This window comes from Eriocheir sinensis, chromosome 33 (genome assembly GCF_024679095.1).
Source record: "Eriocheir sinensis breed Jianghai 21 chromosome 33, ASM2467909v1, whole genome shotgun sequence".
NCBI lineage: Eukaryota > Metazoa > Arthropoda > Malacostraca > Decapoda > Varunidae > Eriocheir > Eriocheir sinensis.
Window position 1 is genome coordinate 3,142,123 of NC_066541.1, and position 26,629 is coordinate 3,168,751.

The window sequence follows — 26,629 nt, forward strand, 5'->3', positions numbered from 1 at the left end:
TTGTTTATGCAGAATTTTGTCATGCCATTTTTTTTAAACACTAAAAAAAAAACACTGCAGTCTGTGAGGAGCTGCATTGCCCTGGAGATAATATAAACACCCGCACCTCCAGCAGATGCCGCGCTGAGGAAGTTCCAAGTTCCAAGATCGAAGGTTGTGACGTCATCATGGCCTAGTGAGACCCTGTAAACTAAATATTTCCCCTAATAACTCGCTCTGTGGATGGTCGGCGGAGACTGTGATAGCTTCATGATCAAGAGCGACATTCACCGAGGATACAGATAACGCCAGAGAGGCCATAGCGAGGTTGAGGAAGGGCCAGAGGGAGTGAAATATGTCCCGTCATGATGGTACGTCTCAGTGGGCTAGTTCATGGCTAAAATAATACTCAGTCCCTTCTGTTTGGTACGTTTTCTGCGTCGTAAGTGCCTCGTCCGTGACACACCCACACCCGGGGAGCAATGAGTCTGCAGTCAGGTAAGGTGGAGGGGAATGGAGGAGTGTGTGTGGAAGAGAGTAAGGGAGTAGGAGTTATTTTAGACCAAGACCCGCCTGTCAGTCCACCCGTCGTCTGTTCCAACCCTTTGCCTTGCCCAGACCTCCGTGGCAGTGTAGTGTCCTGAGTCCTTTGTCACGGCGGGGTGGGTTGCCATGAATACGTCTACTCTCTCTCTCTCTCTCTCTCTCTCCCTCCATTGGTCTTATTGCTGAAGCTTCCATTCCTCTTCATGCTTTGTTTTATTGTTTGCTGCCACAGACAAACGTTTCTGAGCACTATCTCCATCAACATCTCTATACACACACACCCTTCCACACCCTTGGAGTCCAGTGTTTTCCTATTTCTGGATTACTTTCAGCTATTTCATCATTTTTAAGTTCCACCGTGGGCCAATATCCAGCTTTTCTTTCCCCTTTTCCTTCCTTGTATCCTTGTCTGTTGTTTTCTGTGAGACATTTGAGTGCATATTATATCAGTAAGATGTTTTGTCTGGAGGGATAGTTTAGGATAATTGTAATGATTAATATCTATGTGAGTATATGTATTGAACAAGGCCACACCTGTGTTATTGTCATTTTCCAGAATTCTTTTGCTCAAATACAAGAAACCAGCGAGAACAATGAATAACAACTGGAAATCTTAAACTTTGGAGGCTTAGACAGGTTATAAATATTTGTTTGCCTGTTATTGAGTGGCCTTAAAGCACGGAGGAAGAAGATAGAAAGAATATTTTGAGAGACTGTTCAATGCAGAAAATGAGTGACTTATAAGAGGATAGGTTTGACAATAAGATCACAAAGAGAAGGTGATGAGGTCTGTAAGGATATAAAAAAGACAAAGGGAATGGGATCAGATTAAATCCTGGCTGAAGCTTGGAAAACCCTCAGAGAATGAGTAAAATTACTATTGAGATCTAATTAGGAAGATTTTTTTAGCAAGAATCAATACTGGATTGGATGAATGGATGGAGAGTGATCTACTTTTGTGGAGAGAAAGATGTCCAGGAGTGTGTAAATTATAGAGGCATTAAATTGATGTCCCTTACAGTGAAAATATTATAAAGAATAGTAGGTAGATAGAAGATAGAAAAAGTTGATATTGGTAGAGAATTGTTTGGATTCGTGAGAAGTTGAGGCACGGATGGAATAATCTGTGTGTCAGCTGATGGTGATTTATAGAGTAACAGAGGCCACTGTACATATTGCATTTGCAGACCTGGAGAAGACACATGACAGAGGGCCTAGACAGGAAAAGATGGTGCCAGAATAATTCATAAGACTGATAAAAGAAATGTACAGAAATGCGATGACCACAGTAAGAAGTAGCCTATGAACAGTAGATGGGTTTGAAGTTGACATTGGGTTACATGAGGGGTCTGCACCAAGCCCCTATAATGTAAGAAAGGAACCCACTTGTGTGTGATCTTGATCTTGGTTGGGAGTCTTTTGTTGTTGACTCCAGAGTGGCAAAAACAAAATAAACAATACAAAAAAAAACTGCTTAGCATTGCTTCTATTATAGATAGTAGAATATAGTGGCCAGAAGAGAGGTGCCCTGTGCTGAATATATCATCTTGTGTACTGAAAACAAAGAGGAATTAAAGAACATATTGTAAGATTGGAGGATTGTGTTTAAGCAAAGAGGAATGAAAATCTGTAAATATAAAACCAAATATATGTGTAATAGTGAGTTTGAAAGTATGAGATATAGGTACTAGTATAAGAGAAAATTGAAATTGAATCAAGAGAGTGCAGAAGGTTAAGTCCTTAGGAAGAATTGTGGATGAAAGACACAAGAACAAGGAAATAAAGAGTAGGATTCAGATAGGGTGGAATAATCATAGCAAGTCACTGGGTGTGTTGTGTAACAGAAGGGTGCCATTTAGATGATAGGGAAAATCTCGGTAGGACAATGGTGAAACTGGCAATACTTCATTGCATGGAAACAGTACATGTGAAGATGAGTAAAATTAGGTGTAGCAGAGAAGTGGGTGCTGGGATGAATATGTGGGGTGACTAGAGAGGACAGAACAAGAAACACTTACTATATCAGGGGAACAGCGAAAGTTACATAAGCGACAAAGAAAGGGCAAAAATCAAGATTAAGATGGTTTGGATGCATGAGAAGTGTTTGAAAGGACGAGAAATGAGAATGGAAGTTCAGGGTACAAGGAAGAGAGGGAGACTGAAAAAGAGGTGCATGGATTGTTTAATAAAAGACATGAAAGACAAAAACATCAATGAACAAACAATACAAAACAGAGCACAGTGGAGGAGGCCTGTACACAACAGTGACCTCATGAATGAAAGAACTTTGTGATAACAATGCTGAGAAGAAAGAAAACTCTTCCTGATATCCCTTAGGGTCACAGAAAGGCAGGTGAATATATAAGTGTAACCTTACTTCACCTCGACCCCCCAAAGTTTTGTTGTCTCTGGTTGTTATTTACTATTGTCAGTCACTAATGTTAGTGTAAAAAATATAGGAAAATATTGAAAACTAGGGGCATGACCTTGTCCTTTACAATTCCTTTAATATGTGCCATTTTACTTGTTTGCATTATTTATGATTGTTATCATTTTTACTTTATTATGAGATAGACTATATTCCATATATATATATATATATATATATATATATATATATATATATATATATATATATATATATATATATATATATATATATATATATATATATATATATATATATATATATATATATATATATATATATATATATATATATATATATATATATATATATATATATATATATATATATATATATATATATATATATATATATATATATATATATATATATATATATATATATATATATATATATATATATATATATATATATATATATATATATATATATATATATATATATATATATATATATATATATGGGCAGTGCCACCCTTGGCCACCCAGTGAACTTTGAAGCTTGGTTATTTAATGTTAACTCACCTGACTTTGCTTAAATACCTGATTTTAATTGAAGCCTCGTATTGGCAGGAAGTCTAACAAAATGGCACCTATATATTTGGACACAATTTATGGCTGTGACTGATATGTATCAGAGGTCACTTATTGAAATTGACTTTGACTAAGATCTCACCAGTAACTTATTTTATCATATGTTTTATTTTGTTACTGGACTGTATTTACTGCTTAGTACAGTCATACCTCGGTTTACGAGTTTAATTTGTTCCAGAATTTTGCTCGCACACCAAAATACTCGTAAATCAAAACGAATTTCCCCATTGAAATTAATGTATATAAATCCCATTAATGCATCCCATATCTCAAAAAAATATTGGGTTATTTGGGACATTTTTTTGGTAATTTTGAGAAAATGAATGAACAAATTATGTGAAAATAAACATTTTATTCCTTTGGATTACAGATTATAGGGCTAGCTAACCTGGCAAAACTTTTCAAAATGAAAGGAATATTTTCTATATTTTTTTTCAATTTTTAATCTTTGGGGTAATTCTGAAAACATAATACAAATCATCTTTTCACAGACCAAATTAATATATATCACTTTTTTAGAGAAAAATACATACAACACACACACACACACACACACACACACACACACACACACACACTCAGCAGTTTGCCAAAGCAGTTTTTAAATGAATGAATGCATTTGTTAATCACTGGTTTCTCTAATTTAAGCACTATTTAATCAGAATGGGCTTCATATATATCTTTGTTTTCTGGATACTTGAAGGCTACAAAGACTTGAACTACCTTGCGTTGCTGAGTTTTTCTCAATCACCTGTGAACTGTTTCTTTCTTCATCAAACTGGATAATTTTACAAACAAAATTGGATTTTTTAGCTCAGACTACCAAAGTCTCCCTCACTAAATGACAATGCATCTTCTACTGGTATTTCAGTCTCTTCTAGTGTTTTAGCTCAATCTCTGGTGTCACTGGCACTATTGAAGCTTCAGGAATACTGGTACCGCAGTGTTGTCAGAGTACTGGTGTAATGCCTAGGCATCTTGGCCTGGAATGAAAGTTCTATGGCTGTAGGAATCATATAACATTGGATTAAGCATAAAAGTTGTGTTACTGTAGAGTTCACATTCAAAATATACTAAAAATCTAATTATTGGCTCAGATCCATAAAACATTATCTGCAAACTTACCTCATAGGACAAGGATTCTGGCCTCAAAGTTTCAGGTGTGCAGCTATATTAGAAGTAGTGTAAAAGAACTGAAGTGTTTCCTTCATGCAGAGGGTGGGATTAAAGGTCATGATTTAAAGGGCAGCCTGTGGAAGGACATTTAAATTTTGTCAAAATTTTTATTAAAGAAAAAATTTTGGGAATTTTGTATCCTACCTCTACAGGTCCTAAAATAAAGGTTTTAAGGAGTTTAGAAAATCATATTAACTCGGTAATTAAATTACATAATTTGTCCCAAATTACCCCGAATGTCCCAAATTACCCCGTTGTACGGTATATAAAAAAAAATTTATTTGCTATTTTATCCGAAGTTAAGGTAATTTTACTAACTAAAAGCAATAATAAATAAAATCAAACACAAATCAATGTGTTACCGTTGTTACGGAGACTCCTGCAACCGCTAATTACGATCGAGGTTTAGGCTTCGCACTGGGAACTAGAAGCCAAAATTTCCCTATTCTTGAGGCACCGGAACTACATTTGACCACCAACGTGAAGCTAACCCGAAATATCGTCCGAGTTGGAGCGTGAACGGGAGTCACAGTCACGTCCAGGAGGGCATTCAAGCCGCTGAGGCTCGCACCCCGTTCCTGTTGGGAGCATAGTATCAGCAGTTCTGTTTTTTTTCTTTACAGCATCATCCCTTTTAACCATCTTTCTTGGGGACATTGTCAATGCACAAAGAACGGACACTGTAATGCTGAAAACACTAAGATCCCACACCAAAGCACAAATGCAAATGGACACGAGTGCATGAATATTTTCTCTATGAGTTTATAACGCGGACTGAGACTAGAGTTGCCAACTTGCCACCATTTCCTTAAGATAGGGAATGCTGTTTGTTCTGCACTTGGCTGTCTGAATGATTAAGCAGATAAAATTCAGTATTTTAAAACTGTACTGAGTGCATTTCTCAGTGAACCACAAAACCAGTCCATACAATTATGTTTGTCAAGGGTAGTCATGAAATACGTGTAAAAATCGCGCCGTAACGTCCCTCCTCCCCCTTCCTTCTGCCTTCACCAGCAGTGGGCAGCAGCTGTCAGTCATGGCAGGCTAGAGAAATTTTAGGGTTGCCACCCGTTCCTTAACCCCTTCACTACGGCTGGGCCAAAACAGCGCCCCACCATATCCAAGATCACCACGCACGCCAAATTTCAAATGTTGCTATTGAATATTTTCAGCCATAAACTCAATATAATCATCATGTATTATATATGAAAATATGCAGAATTAAATGGTGCACATAAAGAAATATAAATTAATTGATAATTTTGAGATGTAAGCATAAATATAGAGATAAAATAACTCGTATATTGGCTAAAGCGAGCCAGGACGCAGTATGCGCGTCCTCGGATATGGTACGGGACACACAAGGACGCGGTATACGCATCCTCGTGTTGAAGGGGTTAAAATATGGATTTGTTCTGTATTGGAGAATGGGATGTTGCATTCCTTTTTTTTTAGCTTAAGGTGGCAACCCTAACTGAGACTATTCCCATTGTTCTCCTCTTTGAGCACAAAAACACGCCCGTCCTCGTCGAAAGACTGACTTGGTCGGCTAGGCTGATGTCAGCCGATAGTCGGTCTATCGGCATCCTCCCCTCCTCTTCATGAGTCGTCATCCAACAAGGGTCTGTGATCCCTCCTCGGAGGGATGTATGCTTTTGACCCCAATGGCCTCTATATACCCTGTGTCCCCACCTGTGAAGTGGCGACAATTAAAAAAGAAAAAAAAATGTACAAACAGGATGCTCGTATACCAAGTCACCGCTTGTAAACCAAGGCATGTTTTGTGATTTTTTTTGCTCGTAAATCAAAACACTCGTTAACTAAGGCACTCATAAACCAAGGTTTGACTGTATCTTAGATGTATCATGTGCTGAAAATTGTTTCCTTATGCAAGATTCCTTCCTATTTCTAACACAGTGAAAAGTGATTGATTTACAGGTGTCTTGATAAGTGGTTTTATTACCTCGAGCCAAAATGAGCTGAAGTGTGTCTATCCTGAAACTACATAAAAAATAGACCTGTGATGAAAAGTTGTTGCTTGACTGTGAATGGTTAGTGAGAAATGAGAAAAGGCATCTTGACTATTCCCACATCAAAGTTATTTCAGCCTTTGTCTTGCACTGTGCTGTGTTCTTACATCCAGGATGATTTAGTTTATGTCTTGTCTGTTCGGGAAAGTTGAATGGACTGTATCTAGTATACAGGCAGCGCCACATGTGGCCACTCGGTAAACTGTCAAAGCAGAGAGTTTAAAGTTATAGACAACGACTGCACACACTTCACTCCTACCAAATTTCCTGACACTACTATTTAACTTGAAGAAAAACTGAGCCCAGCATCATCTTCCTGAGGAAATTATACATTGCACTGGAATTTATTTGTAACTGTAAAGTAAGCAAAATTATATGAAAACGAGGATTAAGTGAAATAGAGCACAAACATTTTCTCCCTCTTAGTCATACTTGGCTTCTACTTATTGCTCAGCATTGCTGGCTGGGAGGATGGAGGTGCTGCTGATGATAGCCTATAGTCCAACCAAAGTGTCGAGTCCGTTTGGGCGGAGGCTCCCGCGGGTCCATTTCTCCCCTCTGCTCTGCCACACAGTCCCAACACCTATTTTTTCCTATCATATGTTACCTTTACCTTACATATGAGAGGAAGAGATAAGTATTGGGACTGTGTGGCAGAGCAGAGGGGAGAAATGGACCCACAGGAGCCTCCGCCCAAATAAACTCGACAATTTGGTTGGACTTTAGCATAGATTGACTCTCAGCCTTCATGGCATGTTCATGTGATCCTTTAGGTGTTTTCACTCTGGAATGTATCCTATACCAACATAATCATAAGAGCGTGCCAATACAGGAACTGTACTTAAAAAAAAAAGAAAAAAAAATTGCGATGTAAAGAAGACAAGCAATGAGGATTAGAAGCCAAGTATGTAGGAGAAAATGTTTGTGCTCTATTTTATTTAACCCTCATTTTCAAATATTTTTGCTTACTTTACAGTTACAAATTTATTCCAATGCAATGCAGAATTTCCTCAGGAAGACAATGCTGACCTCAGTTTTTCTTCATGTTGATGGTGCCTGCTCTGCTTCTTGGCCTGCTGTTCCTCAGGGCAATGTCCTTGGACCTTTATTTTTTAACATTTTTATTTCTGACTTGGCCATTAACCTTGAAAATAAGCTTATTTCATATGCTGATGATACAACTCTATACTCCTCTGTTCACTCTCCTTGCAACAGAGGTGAAATTGCTGCATCTCTGAATAGGGACTTGGCAATGATCACCGCTTTGGGGCATGAAACTCAATGCTAATAAAACGCATTCCATTACCATCAGCAGGTCCCGTACCTTGAATCCACCTCATCCTTGTTTGCATATTTTTGGTGAACAGATTAAGGATGTTTCTAGTATACGTTTGTTGGAAGTCACTGCTTTGACATTTCACCGAGTGGCCACGTGTAGCGCTGCCTGTAAAGCCCAAACAGTCCATTACAGCTAACTTTTGTGATTTGTTTATTATCTAGTTCTATGTATCAAAATGAGAATATCACCATTGCAAATCTCAGAGGTAATTCTAAGCAAGAAGAAGATTTGAAAAACTTGCCGAAAAAATATTGAGACACTGGTGTCCCACAGGGCTCTGTCCTACCTCCCACTCTTTTTCTGTTCTTCATTAATGATCTTTCCAAAACAAACTGTCCTATCCACTCCTATGCTGATAACTCCACTCTGCATTACTCAACATCTCTTAACCCGGCAGCGTCGGTGGACCCATTTTTGGGCTCCAGCGAGTCGGTCCGCTGAAACGGCGGACCCAGTTTTGGGCATGAACTGGGTCATTGTGGTGGGTGATTGATCTTGAGGTGGGCTTATTTGTCATAGGTGATGCTGTAAGGTCATGGCAGACTGAATTAGCTATCCATACAGTAATCATTTGTCAAATTCTCTAAAGTAGACAACAAGCGACCCTCGGCTAGATGCCACGTGTCACGCGACTGTTTATTTTGTAACAAACACCACCCCAAAAGAATGGAGTTTGAGTATAAGTAAATATTTCTTACGGCTTTATGGTTATGAGAGGAGTACTCTGATATACGTTCCATGCTCTTTTCTTAGTCTCAAAATGCAGTGTAATGTTGCCGTTTCTCGGCTTTCCCGTAGCCGAAGCCCACGGGTTAACAGAAAACCCTCCCAACAGGAATTACAGGACTCTAGGCTGGAGGCTGCAGAATGCTTAACCCCAGACCTTGCTATCACTTCTGAATGGGGCAGGAAGAACTTGGTGTCCTTCAGTGCCTCAAAAACTCAATTTCTTTACCTGTCATCTCGACACAATCTTCCAAACACCTATCCCCTATTCTTTGACTACACACAGCTGTCCCCTTCTTCTACAATAAACATTCTCGGACTGTCCTTAACTCAAAATCTTAACTGGAAACTTCATATCTCCTCTGTCGCTGAATCAGTTTCCTTGAGATTGGGCGTTCTGTATTGTCCCTGCCAGTTCTATTCCCACTCCCAGATGCTGTCCATATACAGGGGTCTTGTCTGCCTTCATATGGAGTATGCATCTCGTGTGGGGGGGCCCCACACACACAGCTTTGCTAGACAAAGTGGAATCAAAGGGCTAGTTTTACAGTCCAATACAGGAAGTTTGTAAACTCTCCAACCAAACACAAAATACAATAAAAATTCCATGTAGCTCTAGTGTTTGGCGTTAATATAAAAAGGAGGAGGTAATTTTAGGAAACTACACAAGAAATCTCTTTATTAGTATCTGGTATTGAGTAGAAATAACAAATCATTATGGTGAATATGGGTTGGTTTGGGTGCTTACAATGACTACTACAGTATGTGTTGGAGTGTCGAACTGGCTAAAAGGCTCTTTGTCTCAACTCTCCTCCTCTTACTAGCAATCTCCTGCCTCTTAAATTCCGCATCCATTTTGCTTTGCTTTCTATCTTCTTTCGAAGATTTTCATGCTGACTGCTCTTCTGAACTTGCTAACTGCATTTCCCCCCCCCCCCTTCCCCCCAGCCCTTCTGCACTTGACTTTCCACTCTTACTCACCCCTATACTGTGTCCAACTCCCTTATGCAAGAGTCAACCAGCATCTTCATTCTTTTATCTCTTCCTCTTGTCAGCTCTGGAACAGCCTTCCTTCATCTGTATTTCCCCCTGCCTACAACTTGAACTCTTTCAAGAGGAGAGTATCAAGACACCTCTCAATCCGAATTTGACCTCTCTTCTGGCCCCTCATTCTGTTTTATTTTGTCTGAGCAGTGCCTGGCGGGCTTCTTTGTTGCGTTTTTTTGTTTTTGCCCTTGAGCTGTCTCCTTTGCTGTAAAAAAATTGATTGGGAAGCATTTCTAGTTTCTGTTTTCTTAATTAAAATGACAAAAATTGGAACCTGATTCATATGATACATTATACTTTTTTTTATTTATTTATTTTATTTATTTATTTATTTATTTATTTATTATTATTATTTTTTTTTAATCCTGTGATATGTAGTGTATTCCCACTTAGGAGGGTTCACGGGAAGAGAATAACCTGAGAAGTCAAGTTTTAAATGTTGATTTCAGTGGCTTTATAACTAGCAGCAGGTCTGAGGGGATTAATATGGTTTTTACTCTCTACACTTGTTCACAAGCAAAAAAGTCAATCTTTCTTGAGATGTGTTAGTTTGGACTGACCATACCCCATTACCAAGTGTGTCAAAAGTCATCTGAAAGTCACTGTAAAGTTAGTTGAAGTCATTTAAAAGTCAGCCCTGCTCCATTGTAGGTTGATGATTTTGTTGACAGTAAATATGGCATCCAGCTCAGCAGCAAAGTTGCCCTTCTTCATGTACAGACAATGATATTCAAGTGTTTTGAAGGATAATGACTCACAACAAGGTGAATGTAATAAGTTCAGCATGGCAGGCAAAGCATGCAAAATGAACACTTAATGTTTTCAGATGGCACTGTAAGCAGCCAGCTCGGCTCCTCCAGGGTGTGTATTCATGACACATACCTCTTAAGTTAACCCAGAGTCAACTGAACTCATATTGGCCTTTATTTCCTTCCAGATAGGCACCTTTATATACATAAGGGCAGAAAGGCTGCTTGACAGTCATATTCTTGAGCAAATCTTCAGCTGAGCAGCAGTGTTCACTCATATGATTGATTTACCGAAGGTTCCCCTAATGATATCCCCATGACATACTAACTCTTCCAACAGTGGTGTTTAGGAGGCCCATAATTCCCAGAGTTGGCTGGAGATTGCTGACGTATAATGAATTAATTAATCCTTTTCCCCCTTTTTTCCTTGCTGTGGGTTAGGACTGAAGAGACCTTTTCTTTGCAGGTGTGAGCTGTGATGCATGTTTGAAGGCCAATTTCCGCGGGCGGCGGTACAAGTGCTTGATATGTTACGACTATGACCTGTGCTCCGCTTGCTACGAAGCCGGGGCGACAACCACACGCCACACTACAGACCACCCCATGCAATGTATCCTCACCAGGCATGACTTTGGTGAGCTTTTGCTAATGTCTTTCAATATGTTAGACCAAGTGTTCCTCAGTCCACCATGGACTTATGCTCCACATGACATTTGTTCACATATGTACTCTATTACTCTCAAGTCAGGATTTAGATAATAATCCTCCTCAAAAGGGCTTAAATCAGTTACTTGTGTGATTTGGTCATTCAAATTGAAAAAGCATCACTGATTGCTATTGGTTTAGTATGAGAAGAAATAATTTGACACACTAAGGCTTAGGGAACAATTTTCAATGTGTTTGTGACTGTTTACATTCCAGATGTGTACTATGGGGGTGAGGCGCTGTCAGTGGACCAGCCTCAAAGCCTGACGTGTCCTTTTTGTGGTAAGATGGGCTACACCGAGACCTCGCTTCAGGACCATGTCACGGCGGATCACCCTGATACACCCTATGAAGTGGTGGGCAAGCCTTCTCTCACACGTTCATCCATTAATTTATAACTCATAGAGTTTCATGTTGGTAGTTCATGTTATTATTTAGAAATGGGCAACACCACTGGTATCATTTTCCAGTGTTTGAATATCTGGCATACAGCCTTATCCAGCTGCCATAATTCATCACTGTGCTCTTACCATAGCTGGGCACGATAACAGAAAACCTTATTCCCGATAACCGATAACTGATAATGGAAAACCTTATCGGCGATAACCAATATTCGTTAACTGGAAACACAAATACAGTAAAACCCCGATTATCCGAAATTGATCTGGATAATGCAATTAAATTTTTTTTTTTCCATACTAAAACGTTATAAAACATCAAAAATAAATAAAAGTAACTACATATGTACTATATTAACACATTTTAAATTGATAAGAACAGTTAAAATGAATATGCTTTCTAATACGTATTGCCGAAATAGCTTGTAACGAATAGATCAATGTATTAGACAAAAAACATTAAACAAACTCTCAACAACACCATGTCCGCACCTTCGCCCCAGCAAGGACGTAGGTGCGGCGAACGAACAAACTACTGCACGACTACTCTCACACCGTACTCTCAAGACCGACACAAACACGACTCCCCTCTCCACTCCATGCCACATTCCCCTTCCAACATACGAGTTGCGCGATAATATGAGTCATCATACTGTGTCTCCACCTGCACGATGCATCAAGGTCACACTTGCAAGCTTGCACAACCATTCACAATCGCACTCTGCAACATTCACAATTCAGATCTGCAATGCTCACAAGTATCAACATACACTGGTCCAGACAAGGAGACACACAGACAAACATACAATAAAACATTTACATCACATGTTTTAAGCGTACTACTTTGTTTAGCGTAGCGTGTGTTTGTTTGGTTTCATTGTTTACATCGTCAGTCGGCGGCAGTCGCGTCACACACTTCACACTGGGCAGTCGCATCGCGTTCTACCTGTGCTTCGACCTCACAAAATGGCGGCCATAAATCCGGATTATCCGAAAAATCGGCTTATCCGAAAGAGGCTTCCCCCCTTCCATTTCGGATAATCGGGGTTTTACTGTATAGGCGATAACCGATACCCGATATTAATCCACAATTCTGATAGCGATAAGTCCGATAGGCGAAAATGATACTATATTATTTCCAATAAAAAAACATAGATGAATTCAAATTTTCATTACTTGTATTTTAGAAAACTTACAAAACCTGAAAACCACAAGTTGACACGTACCTATGGACGGTAATACTAGAAACGCCTGAACCGTGTTGTGTTATTTGGCGTCCCCACCGTCAGATGTTGGCGCTTTTGTTTACAAACACTGGTCTCTCGTGAACTGTGCATGCTCAGACCAGCAAGCGTAGACCTGTACAGTCTCACAAAGCTTTTTAACCATAGTTAAGAGTTGCTGGAAGGCTGAATCAGACATACAGTACCACTCCCACCATCCCCGCTGTTTCTAGAACGACACTCTGTGCGAGTTGTATTTATATGTACAGAGTGCCGTTTTAGAAACAGCGAGGATGGTGGTACTGTATGTCTTAATGTGTTAAAAAGCTTTATGAGACTATAGGGCTACACTTACTGGTCTGAACATGCGTAGTTCACGAGACCAATATTTAAACAAAGCGTCAACATTGACGATAACACCAAATAACACAACACCGGTGCCTTCAATACCATGGCATGCTCACAAACGAATATGGAATATCAAATTTGAGGCAGTGAATAATAATTTTGGGGGGCAAAGTTAAATGATTTTTCTTTTTGATATATTGATTTTTGAGTCTTACATAAAAAAAAAAATAACCTAGTGTTTTAATGGTGATGATCAAAGTATGAAATATCTTCACCGAAGATATTTCATACCCCAAAGTTTTTTCATACAACACCGGGCGCCCGGGCCACGTGTAGGGAGGAGACAACGTTTTTTTTTCCGAGTCGGAAAAAGTAGCGATTATCGGCAGTTTGGTTACAAAAGTAACGAAGATACCGATATATATTTAAATAAGTAGCGGATGGCCAATAACCAGATTTTGTTATCAGCGATAAAGTATCGCGATAACTTATCGCGATAACGCCCAACTATGGCTCTTACTTGTATGTTCTTATTTATTTGTACTTTTACAGAACGGAGTCAGGCTTATTAATATTTTGTATTTTAACTCGAAACTTATCACATAGCTCCTTAAACTTGGCTGCTTTTGACATTTTGTATGGTATATTATTCCATACACCTATTACTCTGTTGGCAAAGCTGAATTTTTACAACATCCTTATCACCTTTCTCTCTATAGTATCTCAGTGAGTGTTTGATGTGTGTGTGTGTCGTGCAGGTGTGTCCCATCTGTGCATCAGTGCCTGGCGGTGACCCCAACCACATGACGGATGATTTCGCTGCTCACCTCACCCTTGACCACCGCTCAGGGGCACCCAGGGACCTCATATCCTTTTATACAGGCCTGCCTCACTTAATTGCTTTATCCCTTTCCATCCGTGACGCAGACATCGGCGTCACAGTATGGAAAGGGTCAAGAGGAAATGGAAGAGGATTAATCCTCTTCTAAACCTCTCAGTCTTCCTCTAAATTCCTCTAATACTCTTTCATTTCCTCTCAAGAGTTTTAGAAGAGGATTAAGAGGTTTAGAAGAGGGCTAACCCTTTCCATACGGTGACGCCGTCGGACGCCGTGTCACCGGAGTGAAGGGGTTAATGATAATGTCTGAGCATAAACTCACTCTAATAATATGTTGAAGGATAAAGATTACAAGGGTAAAATATAGTACTTATATAGAATTTCACCTGACCCACTGGTTAATTTTTAATGCTATTCATCACTCAAATAGCCATTTCCTTTACAAATTACTTATTTCTAAGAGTGCAACAAAGGGCAGTAGGTTACTATTTTAATGTTGATAGGCTACTATTTTAGCAGCGTTGGGTTACTATCCTTAGTGTTGATAGGTTGCTACATTAGCAGCAATTGGTTACTGTCTGTTGTATGAAGGTGGGGCTCTGGTAGTTTAAGAGAAAGCAGTGATAGTACCAAAGTCCAATAGATTAGTTTTTCTTTTAGATGTCTATTCATATTTACTTTTGTAGTTTCATTATTATCCTGCTTTGCAAGTAGGGCTCACTCATGATTACTGTGTATGCAAAGATAACATATGTCTGTGGAAACTTGGTTCCAAAACCTAAATTTTTAGAGGGAGATTTAGTATTTTGGGTCCTACCTTGTGTTGTGACCTTAACTGAAGCTGCACGATGAGCCATCAATCTCTCGCCACGGTGCCCGCAGGATACCTCACCAGGGACGAGGCATCAGCAGAGGTGTGGCCCGTAGAAATATGACTTTCGGGTAAGTACTCATGCGCCTCCGTGGTCTAGTGGTCAGCGTGCCTGGCTTCTACTCCGTGGGCCCGGGTTCGAATCCCGACCCGGGCAGTCGGCGTGCAGCTCACCCAGCTGTTCATCCTCTCTCTCGGGCTGGTCGATAAATGGGTACCTGGGGAAACGTGAGAAAGGTAAACTGTGGTAACCCGAATGTCACACCGGCCCTGTGTCTCGGGGTAATGGGCTCCCTCCCACCACAGGCTCAAGGGCCAATGTTACGGAGATGAGCACCGAGGCCACGCGCTGCTACAGCGTATGCCCCCAACTTTACCTTTACCTTTTATTCATGCACTAGTGTTAGGCAGCTTAGGTCATGGGGTGATTAGGTTCACTCTGATGTACTGAACAACACTTTGAATGGTGTTGTGTTGTATTAAAACCTGCATTGTCTTTAGTCTTGCCAAGTAAACCTGTCTTCTTCAAAAAGTGTAATTGTTTCACTTTCAGCTTAGCAGATATACTCTTTTGCCACTTAGCTTCTTTCTTGTTACTTTTAAAGTTATATGAGACTGTAGACTTTAATGTAAGTTTTTTTTATACATCATATTTACATACTTAACATTTTTCATTGCACAAGTAAACTGAGATTTAGTTTTTCAGTAGGATCTTGCCATTAACAACTTCCATAATAATGTCTGACAATAACAGCAAATTACATTATATACCAAGCTTATACAATAACATTTGGATTCTTTTAAATAACAGCCATTTTGCTGAAAGGAAGTGTCTGGGTGTATTTTTGATAGTGTTTTTGTGCTGCCATCTTGATGATGTAGTTGTCAGGCACACCTTGGGTATTGATTTAACCCTTTCTTTGTTAAGCGCTCGCAACAAGACTATCCCCCAGGCGTGCTCGGGCACCCCAGCGGGGAGGGAGGGGGATCTCTTTTTACTGCTGTATCTCAAAAACTATTCATCACAGCTACAAAACAAAAACACCATTGGAAAGAGGAGGCCAAGATCTATAAGATTCGGTTATGTAAGCCTCTCCTGTGAATATACAGGCATGTTCAGTGGGTGTTTTTTGATGTGAGTGCAACTGGCGCTCGCAGCGAGCTTTTTGCACCACCAGTAAGTGACGCTAGTGCTCGCTTTTTTAACCTCTGTATCTCAAAAACTATTCATCACAGCTAAAAAACAAAAATACCATTGGAAAGAGGAGGCAAAGATCTGTAAGATTTGGTAATGTAAGCCTCTCCTGAGAATGTACAGACACGTTCAGGGGGTGTTGCCTGTGAAGACGTAGATTTATACGTGCGCGACGGTCAGCCATAAGGCAACTACTGTAGATCTCTTGATAATGGGGTGCTGGCAGGGCAGTATTGCCAACTGCAAAATTTACAACTATTTGGTCAAAATATCAGTCATGTGATAGGTGAAGCTATTCCAAAATGCCGCTATATTGGTCAACAACATCCACCAGTTGCTCGTCCGTAGATTTTCTGCACTAGGCTGATATGATTTTCCACCAAATTTTGTGGAAAACCCACTGAATTGGCAATGCTGTGGGGTGAGAAATAGTGTTGGAACACACTCGTACACGGGAAGTTTGAGTGCGACTGGAGCTCGCAGCGAGCGTTTAGCACCAATGGCAAGTTACGCTAGTGCTCGCTGTGAGCGTTTAGCAACGAAAGGGTTAATAACGATTTTCATTATTTCAGTGAAAAAGCATTGATAGGAGAACTTCAAGTGGGGAAAATGGGTTGACAGCAGCAATACACCAATTTGATGTTATTGGCAAAATCTTACTGTATTTATTATTTCCAGCTTACTCTGGGTAATGATTGACATACTTTTCTTTTCAAGTAGAATTATTGCCGTTCAAGATCAGTTTGAAAACAATATCTGCACAACATGCTCTTCGGAGTATCTTTTGTAAGACATTGTTATATTCTGTGTTTTCATTACCAACAAGAAAGTGTAAGCAAATCTTCAATCCCTGATTCCACAAGGTAATTTCTGACCTGTGACTATCTCCTCCTGACTTAGTCATTTCTGTCTCCTTCCTCCCTAAAGGAGTGTGAGTAGTGGGCTGTTCTCTCCGTCATCCCGGGAGTCCATGGACCCCATCGCAGAGCTCCTCTCCCAGCTATCGGGAGTGCGTCGAGCCACGGCAAGTGACAACTCTTCTGCTGCCTCTCAGCTACAACAGTTGCAGATTCAGTTAGAACGGCAGCAGGTAGCTGGCCATCCACCCAGCCAGGTCCTTAGATACTAGTGCTCTCAGCTTGTTGAGGAGTTGATGGTTTTCACCCTTTGAAGTATTTCTCAGCCTCTCAAGGACACACACGACCGCACACTTGATGTTCCTGAAGCCATGACTGCCCTGTCTTGGGCTGCACTTCTCCTCCCCTTCCGCTAGCCGGCTGGAAGCTGTCGTTGGCATCTCCATTACCTGTGATTATGTTCCATTTTCTTTCCCAGACGTTCCCCTGATGTTTACAGTGCATTGAAAACAAGCAGAAGGAAATCTTTTTATTGCAAAAGTTGTGGATTTAAAATGCTTTCGGTGCCACATTTTAATTAAAATAATCGTGTCGTCCCACTTGACTTGGTTCCCTCCATTTTATTCTCACAAAAGCTTTAAATGTGCCTGAGGCCTTAAAAGTTCCCCTGAGTGACCTCTGTGTAAAAGTAAATAGTTTATTCATGGCCCTTACTCCTACAAAGTTTTGGACAGCTTTACCTCATGTTTGTTCTTTTCTTGGTATTGGATAGGTGTGTGAATGGGGCAGGGGGTTGATTGTGTCTTTTATTTGTGCCCTGCATGTAGGCACGCTTTTGCTCTGAAGTGTTTTGTTGGTAATGCTCATCTCTCACTCAATTAAGGAACTTTTATGGTTTGTCCCTCTGTCTGTGGCTATTTTGAAGTGTGTTTATGTGTGTGTTCTTCCTGTGGGGTGTTTATTTTCAGGACGGAAGCTGGAAGGATATTTATAAATACCTTACACTTCAAAACTGTTAGTTAATAATATTGGCAATGTATTGGAAGCAGACGTACAACTCAAAAGCATACAAAATGTACTCTAGGTTTCAGCCTTAAGAGTATTTTAAAGTTGATTTACTGAACAAGTATCAGCATTTTGAGATTTTTAAAGATTTTCACATGTATGCTACTGAGGAAGATTTGGCCACATAATTACCATTCACTGTCTTAGAGATTCACCCCACACACCGGGAAGCTCTGTAAGGCAAGGGTGAAGGCCAGTCAGTAGCACAGCTACTCCTCACATATTCTCTCATAGAATAAGTTGCTTCCTTTATTAAGTTACAATTGAAAGTCAGTTCTCAAACTGAAACATTCACAAATTTAGAATGTGTGCTAATGTATGAGATGTGAATGGAAATCTGGGCAGCAATAGATTCCATTAATCCCTTCATATAAAGTCATTCATAGGCTTTTTTCTTTTGGCATGATGGTGAAAAGCAAGGCACACAAAAAATACTAGTAAGCAGACCTTGGATTCATGTTTATATGATGAAGTGTGACAATGTATCTATATGAAAGTCCAGAGATGGCAATGATGCAGTGTTTTCAGCCTGGCAGTTCAGGGTTGCAGAACCATGCAGAGACAGACAGACAGACACATACAGGAGGGTGGTCAGTACATGTTTAGGAGAGAGAGACTTTCTCGGACATCCATGCAAGTTTTCGTCTCTTCTCTTCTGCTAATTTTCTTTTTAACATTTGCGTACTTTAATGTCACTTGTCTTCTTTGCTTCCTCCTCCTTTGCTGGCAGGAATGAATGCTTATTGGATCAGCTGTTTGTTTGTCTGTATTTTGCTGCCAAGTAAGGATGTGGCAGATCGTGTATGCTTCAGTTTTTTTCCTCTCCCAAGGTTTTGTTAGGACTAGGCTTCCACAAATTTTTACACTAGGCCTAAGTGTACTCTGCCCTGACTTTTCCCCCTTTAGACCAATTCTTGATGATTTTTCCTAAGCCATGCAGTTGGGCATCCCAGGTTTAAGCTTTAGAGTTCTCTTATTATGCTATAACCATTACCATTTGATCTTTGCTAAAAAATAATTATTTCTTAGGTACAATTTAATGCTCTAAAGTTGCCTTGCCAGTAGAGTAACAAAACTATCTTTACCATCTATAAATAGTGCCTTTTCCCTTCCTCCCTCTTTTAGTGTCTAGGTGTTGTTTTTCATCCTTATATATAATGCCAGGCCTTCTGTCTACACCATGTCCCCCTGTTCACCTCTCCCTCCTCTTCAGTGGTGTCAATTGTTTTCTTCACTTTTTTCTTGCTTCTCTTCACTCCCCAGTCCATCACCAGCAACTTATAGTACTTCTCTACCTCATGTCCACTAAATCTTTATCATTTCACTCTCCTTCTCCCTGTAGCCTCCCTGTCCTCCCTAATCCCTGAAGAAAACCCTCCTCTGCTGCCCTACTCACACCCCTCCTCCACTGTCCCCCACCCCCACCCTCCCAGCTAGTCTCATCTGGAGCGGGTAACTTACAGGCGGCCGGTCTCCGTCAGCAGCTGGAGCGCCTGCCCAGACGTGGGGGAGCTAGCAGCAGCGGTGGTGGCGGTGGCAGCGGCGTGAGCAGTGGCGGCGGCAGTGGTGGTGGCGGAGGCGGAGGAAGCAGCGGAGGGGGAGGTGGTGGTGGCGGTGGCGGTGGGGGAGGAGTGGGAGGTAGTCACAGTGGTGGCATGATCAGCATCAGCTCCAGCAACACCGCCAACGTGGTCACCGCACACCACCAGCCGCCGCCGCTGCTGGTTCACTCCAGCCCTCACACGCAGGCACAGTCACAGTTCCTCCTTTCAAGGTGAGCCCAATCAAGGAATGCTTGGAGGGATCATGCTTTTACTCTTGACCTGAAGTGAAGGATTTGCTGCTTGAATGTTGTCTTCATAGATTTTGTCAATATGATGTTTGGATATATTGTGTGTGATAAAAGTAAGGGCATGTTTTATTGATTCTGCAAGTGATCGTGCCTGACTCGTGTGATAAAAAAATCTTCATAATAAATATTGAGATGAAGTATCTCCCTCTCTCCCCCTCTTCAATCACTTCTTCCTTGCTTCACTGCAGGCTCGGAGACAGTGAGAGTGACAGTGAGGGGAGCGGTGGTAGTGGTGGCGGCAGCAGTGACCGGGCAGCCTTCGTGCAGGAGTTGCTGCTGTCAACACTGTGTGAACTGAGCCTTAGTCCAGGGGGTCTTGAGGAGGCTTTCTCACCCCCCTCCTTCCTGCAGCAGCTGGGTGGGGGCAAGGGGACTTTCAAGGGAGGGGTAGATGCCTCCAAGGCTGGCACTGATAAGGCCAAGGTGTCATCATCTAATGTTAGCACCCAGACCCCTTCCCCTGCCACGCCTCCCCCTGTTAGCAGCACCCCTGTCCCTTCCCTGCAAACCAATCCCCAGCACCCAGCACCCCAGTCCAAGGCCCCCAGCAGTGGCGTCAAGCCCGTCAAGGGAGCCAAAGGGGTGATGGTGGGCCGCTCTAGTCCTGGGAGTCAGCAGCAACAGCAGCAGCCCCAGCCTCAGCCTCCCCCCCAGCAGCAGTCAAATGGTGGAGGGGTGGTATCACGGCCACTCACGGGGACGGGAACGGTGGCCGTATCCCCTGTGGGGGGTCCCGGGCGGGGGCGGGGGGGCTCAGCGGGGGCGGTTTCTCCCGGGTCAGCCCGCAGGAAGCTGGCCCGAGGGGTGGAAGGACGGGCCACGGAGCCGCCCCCGCCCCACTAGTGCCCCCAGAATCTAGTCCAGCACCAGGGGGCCTTCCCGACGCCGCCAACGAAGCTTGCCCCTGCCCCCACCCCTGCCCTCCCTGCCACCCATGCACCTGCCTGTGACAGCTGCTCAGCCCCACCATTGCTCACTCCAGGACTGCTCAGCCCAGCAGTGTGTAGCAGCAGCTATGTGCTGAGAATTGTAACCACTGAGTGGTGGAGTGTGTGTGTGCCGGGACAGGCTGTGCTGGAGTGAGCTGTACCTATACAGACCATGCCATCGTGGGCTGTGCTGGGATTGGTTACCTCAGAATGAGCCATTCTAGAACAGGCTGTTCTTGGATGGGCCATGCTAGGGGGGGCTGTGCTGGGATGGGTTACTTCTGAGACGGCCACGCTAGAACAGACTACTGGGATGGCTCAGGCTAGAGTGCCCTATACCAAGATGGCTGATATCAGAATGGGGCATATATGATGGGCCATTCTAGAGTGAACCATTCTGGGATGGGCCATTCATGCAGGGTGTGCATGAAGAGGGTGGGGCTTGCTGGTGCCAAGAAAATAGTGTACATAGAACATGCGGTTGATGCATGTCGGGTTGCTGTGTATAAAAGATGTTCAGGCCTTCATAATACTGCATAGCTTTACCCTAACCATTCATGAAATCACATTTATTGGCATTGTCCTCTCAGTACTGTTTCCTTCTGCCATCATTGATAACCAGAATCACTCACAACTTTTTCTTGTACATTATATAGTTAAATTTTGATCATTAGGTTTGATTTCTTTTCATTAATGTGTTTGCTGACATTTTGAAATATTTTGTCTCAAAATAGTGTTTGAAATATTTATGAAATTGTATTTTTTGTTGCAAATTACATAACAGTAATAATTCTTATTGTAGAGCTTTCCTTTGCTTTGGTAAAATGATTTTTAATCATTTATACCCACAGCCTAGCAGGAGATAAAAAGCAGGTCAGTTGACCCACACTCTTATTGACACCCTAACCATTACACCTGGTCCATCACCTTGCCAGAAGGCTGTGCTAGTCACAGACACACAGACAGGCCCTTGAGAGGCTTATGATTAGCATTCAGCACCACCACCAGCCAGGGTCATCGAGCTGCTGTCTTACCTAAAACAGGAAAATTATATAGTGTGATACCTCTGATCAACGCAAAATATTATGATGCACGGGGCAGTTGCAATCCCTGTTTTAAAGGGGTAGAGCTCTTCCCTGGTAGTGTTGAAGTATCCATTGGACTGTCTTATGCTAGGCTGCATAGTGATGTTTTCTTAGTGCACTTAACTAATTCTTAAAGTGGATAAACATGGTAGACTCAGAAGCACTTTTCAGTAGCATTGCAGCATAAGTTGAGCTGAAATGCATTAACATTTTTGGGAATGTTTATGGAATCAAACTTATATGTTGTTCAAGCTCATCTTCTTTTTTTTTTTTTATTGTATAAGTGCAGATCTTTGTGATAAGATCGGTATGGGCTATACATGTCTTGATAGTCAATATTTTCTAATTGTGTATGTGCAGTACATCAGATATAATTATTTAGGACTAGCCAAGTTCCCAAGACTTGGTGAACAAACCTTAGAACATGCAGCGTGATGGGACCCAGTGCCAGCTGAAGCCTGGGAAAGGCTTATTTAGAGCGTCTATCGCGGCGCCTTGACTTGTATTGAGAAGTGAGCTTTATGCCATTGTATTAAAGATTTATAGCTGGTTGATGAAAATGCTGCAGGAGTCAAATGATATGCAGTCCACAGAGAGGGCTTGGCATGAAAGAGAAGCATTGCACAAGGAACACCATCCAGCTTCAACTCATGGGTCCATATTATAACCACAAGTTGCAGAGAGAACAGCTTCTAGACTGAAGGTTATTCAACATGGCTGAGATAATACTTGATGTTATCTTTTGAGCCAACAAAACTAGATAACATTTATGTTACAGCTTTAATAAGCCACTGAGATAACACTGCAAGTTATCTTTTGAGAAAGTAAAACTAGATAACATTTATGTTACAGCTTCAATAAGCCACTGAGTTCACCAGTTACTGAAGAGTGTTGCATATGTTTGCTTCGTACCTCAAGCTCAATAAGTTCTGTCTTTGAATTCATGAGAGGAAGGGAATCCTTGGACCTACTGTTACACCATAATACTGATTCTGAAGAAAGTGGTGAAGGTAGTTCACCTTTTTTCAAGTGCTAGCTTATTGATATAGATTTTGATAGCTATATAGGTCTAAAAGAATAAGATCACAGCTTATAACCACACACAGGTTTAATGCTTGTCAATCTTAATTATTTCACACCTACTGCTGCAGACACTCCTAGGAGGCTCTTTATGACATAATGTTGACTTAATGCACAACACATCTAAACATCTGGGGTCCCACACTGACCATCTTCCACAGTGTGTGTGTGTGTGGGGGGGGGGGGGGGGGTCATGATGTACTTGTGTGATTGTTGCTTGTTTGATGGGCCGCTGGAGTCTTGTCCAGTTCACTTTTGAGTTCCATGCTGCGTAGATCTACTTCAACGAATCGGTGCGTTAAGTGCAGGGATGGAGTAAATGCAAGGATTAGTATTCATTGGTGATTTGGAACCCCTCAAATTTCTAAGAATATAAATATGAATACAAAGAAATACTGCAAATTCAAATGGCAATATGAATACTTCATGAAAGTATTTTAAAGTGTTAAAAATAAAAAGTTATTCTTGCAATAATTCAGCATTTCAAAGTTATGATGTAGTGAAAAGACTTCATGAGCAGTAAATAGTGACTGGTACCAATATTCAAAGCAGGGATGTCACACCTACCCTAAGTACAGCAGAGTCTGTGGGTGAAAAGTCAGCCTCACACTGACTAGTTGCCAATTTACCTCACCTGTATGCACTCGGTACCAACTACTGACGTCGAAGGAACACTGGACACGGCGAGTGAGTAACACTAACTCAAATGTGCTCGACATGTTCAGCAACATCAACTCCATACGATTTGCTATAGTAAGGCTCTGTCAAACCACACTTCATAGCAAGCCGTAATACGTCTGTGATCAAACTGAAGTTTGCAGTCAAATTGACATGGATAATAAATATGATTGTTTGCCAGATTATTTGCCAAATACAATTATTTTCCCCAAGCATTCAAATATGAATAGGAGTACTTTGAATTTTAATAACAAGAATGAATATGAATATATCTGGATACTGTATTCGAATACGAATGCTCCATCCCTGGTCGCATGATGTGTGTAGAATGCTGATACACTTTTCCAGCATTGAGTGGTGACAGGCAGGTGAGGGATTTACTTTAGCTGATGAAAGCAGTAATGATTGGCTTGATGCTTCCAGTGTTTTGTGTGTCCGCATGTATAGAGGATTAGTTTGTGTCACCTGCCCGACTGACAGCAGGTGTAAGAATGGTGTGTTTGTGTGTGTGTGTGTGTGTGTGTGAGATCTGTGATGGTTTGTAGTGGGGGGGCCTTGGGGGATGGCTGCATGCACCCAGGGGAGGTGGCTGGCTGTCCATCCCGTGCTGTGGGCGGCCTTACATCAATGGTCTTTCAGGAGGAATGTGTGTGCCAGGTCAGATGCGTGCTTGCTGGCAAGGGTTCAGTTGTTAGTGCTGTACAGATTGTACTTAGCTCTCTTGTTTGAGTTCAGATAGAGTCTTTAGGCCTATATATTAGAGAGGTGCCTGTGTGTATGAACTATTGGTTAAAGTTGTTTGCAGTTATACAAACTGATGTATGATCCTGAATAAAATCTCTGGTCCTAAGAGTGTCCTAAGAGTGCCACTGATGGTGTGTTTGGCAAGTGTTGATGACTTTCAGTGAGTGCCATCCTTGCCCTGGACACTGGCTCTGCATGGGAGTGTGTGACAGTTGAAACGCCACTAAATGGCAGTTACTGATGCTAGGAGTGTGCTGTGTGATAGATGGAACTGATTTGTGTATTTAGAAATTAATTATTTTGTTTCCTAATCAACTTCGTATTTAGTCCTGTATCAGTTTGGAATTATTAAGGGGTCCATTGTGATTTTAAAGTCTTCATCACCTGCATAATTGTCCCTTGAATATGATAATGGATGAAGTGTCATTTTAGGTTTAGTTTTGAGTTGTGATCACGTGCAGCATTGGCATGTGAGGGTCTTGCCCATAACAATAACAGCAAGAACAACAACAACACTATCTGGGAGTCATGTTGGTGGAGGGCACATGTGCTTTGAGGAACACCTGCTGTGGAGCTGTAACATAGCTGCTGTGTACTGTACTTTCATTTCAGGTGAAGTCTGTTTTTAATGTAAATAATACTGCAGATTGATTTTCCCTGCCATGCTGTCACCTATCCGTATTTGAAATTGTATTATTGTAGGAATGCTACAGCAAAATTCTTTGTACATAGATGCAATGCATATATTGAACACTATTGATAATCATATGGGAGCAATGTTGATATGATCACTTTAAGCCAAATGAAAAAATGTTTAATAGAACTCTATCAGGAAATAAAAAATGTGACTAAATGTCAATCAGTCTTTGTCATGCCATCTCATAAACAAACAATTACGATATAGAGAAAAATGAAAGAAAACGAAATTATATAAAATGTAATGGCAATGTGTAGGTAAGCATTCTTGGACATAATATATTTAGTTGCAGAGGTGAGGGACAGGTGTGTGGGCAGGTGAGGTCATGAAGGGGGCGGTCAGCAGGTGTGGAGAGACTGGGTCAACACAGGGCAGGGATGTGTACAGGTCACAGCTTGAGATAGGTTATGATAAAGTAAATTTCTCTCTCTCTCTCTCTCTCTCTCTCTCTCTCTCTCTCTCTCTCTCTCTCTCTCTCTCTCTCTCTCTCTCTCTCTCTCTCTCTCTCTCTCCCCTTGAGCGTACTCGAAGGTGGAGTCTTGGGAAAGTGGATAATAATGTACTTAATAAAAACTGATCGTTATCTTGTTATCATATTCCATGCCATACCAAACCAGTGACTGACAGATTCGAGAACTTTAGTAAGATTTTTGAACCAGCTTGATATTTATTTGATAGCCTAATATGTTCAACAACCCTCTAACTCATCCATGTCCAGCTACACCACGCCCATTTCCTATCATACCATGGCACGTTACTATATAGAGGAACGAAGCAGATCATCATTAATAGCGTGAATAAGAGGTTGTTATTAAGCAGGCTGATTCTGTTATTATTATTATTATTATGGTTAGGGGTGAGTGCATTTTTTGTCCTTGGGATGTGGCTTTGTTTATGTCAGTTTGTTAACACACTTATACACTTCAGCTGTTATTAGAGAAAAAAGTCACAAATGCACACTATAGGGTCTTCATTTATGCTTTATACGTGAATGCTGTAGTGTAATTAGTGGTTTCGCATTACTATTATTATTATTATTATTATTATTATTATTATTATTATTATTATTATTATTATTATTATTATTACTATTAGTTCCTGTTCCTTATCTCCCAGCTGCCGATATAAAGCGAGTGACAGTTTCGTGTGGCGTGACTAAACCTCATTATTTCTGGTGGCGCGGCGCCCCCCTCCCGTGGGTGGGGGCCGCGTGGTGACCTGGTGATCTATAAGCTTGTGCCGCGCGCATTACCATCTTGTGAAGAAAGCTGTTGTGATTTTTTTTTTTACACTGGTGAAACTATGCTAATTTGGTGTGTCAGATACATTATTCCTACCTAACTTGTGTTGATCGATGGAATAAATATTGTTTTTTTGGCACCATTGTGTTTCTTGTTTGTCTTTTTGTGATTCTTTTTTTTATTTTTTTTTATTACGTCTGTATAGTTGCA

The 26,629-nt window shown here is 41.2% G+C and overlaps 1 protein-coding gene across 4 annotated transcripts; it reads left to right on the forward strand.

The window, feature by feature from the left end:
- Positions 1–129: 129 nt before the first annotated feature.
- On the forward strand, positions 130–26,558 carry LOC127006554 (E3 ubiquitin-protein ligase KCMF1-like). 4 transcript variants are annotated; one of them, XM_050876529.1, is made up of 8 exons: positions 130–477; positions 11,080–11,247; positions 11,535–11,674; positions 14,046–14,152; positions 14,972–15,067; positions 17,119–17,215; positions 19,577–19,887; positions 20,154–26,558. In XM_050876529.1, the coding sequence occupies exons 1-8, from the start codon at positions 462–464 to the stop codon at positions 20,806–20,808; spliced, it is 1,590 nt and encodes a 529-aa protein (XP_050732486.1). In that variant the 5' UTR covers positions 130–461; the 3' UTR covers positions 20,809–26,558. The 4 variants fall into 4 exon arrangements, with proteins under 4 accessions (XP_050732486.1, XP_050732488.1, XP_050732487.1 ...); XM_050876531.1 differs by having other exon boundaries at positions 19,598–19,887; XM_050876530.1 differs by having other exon boundaries at positions 130–350.
- Positions 26,559–26,629: the final 71 nt, after the last annotated feature.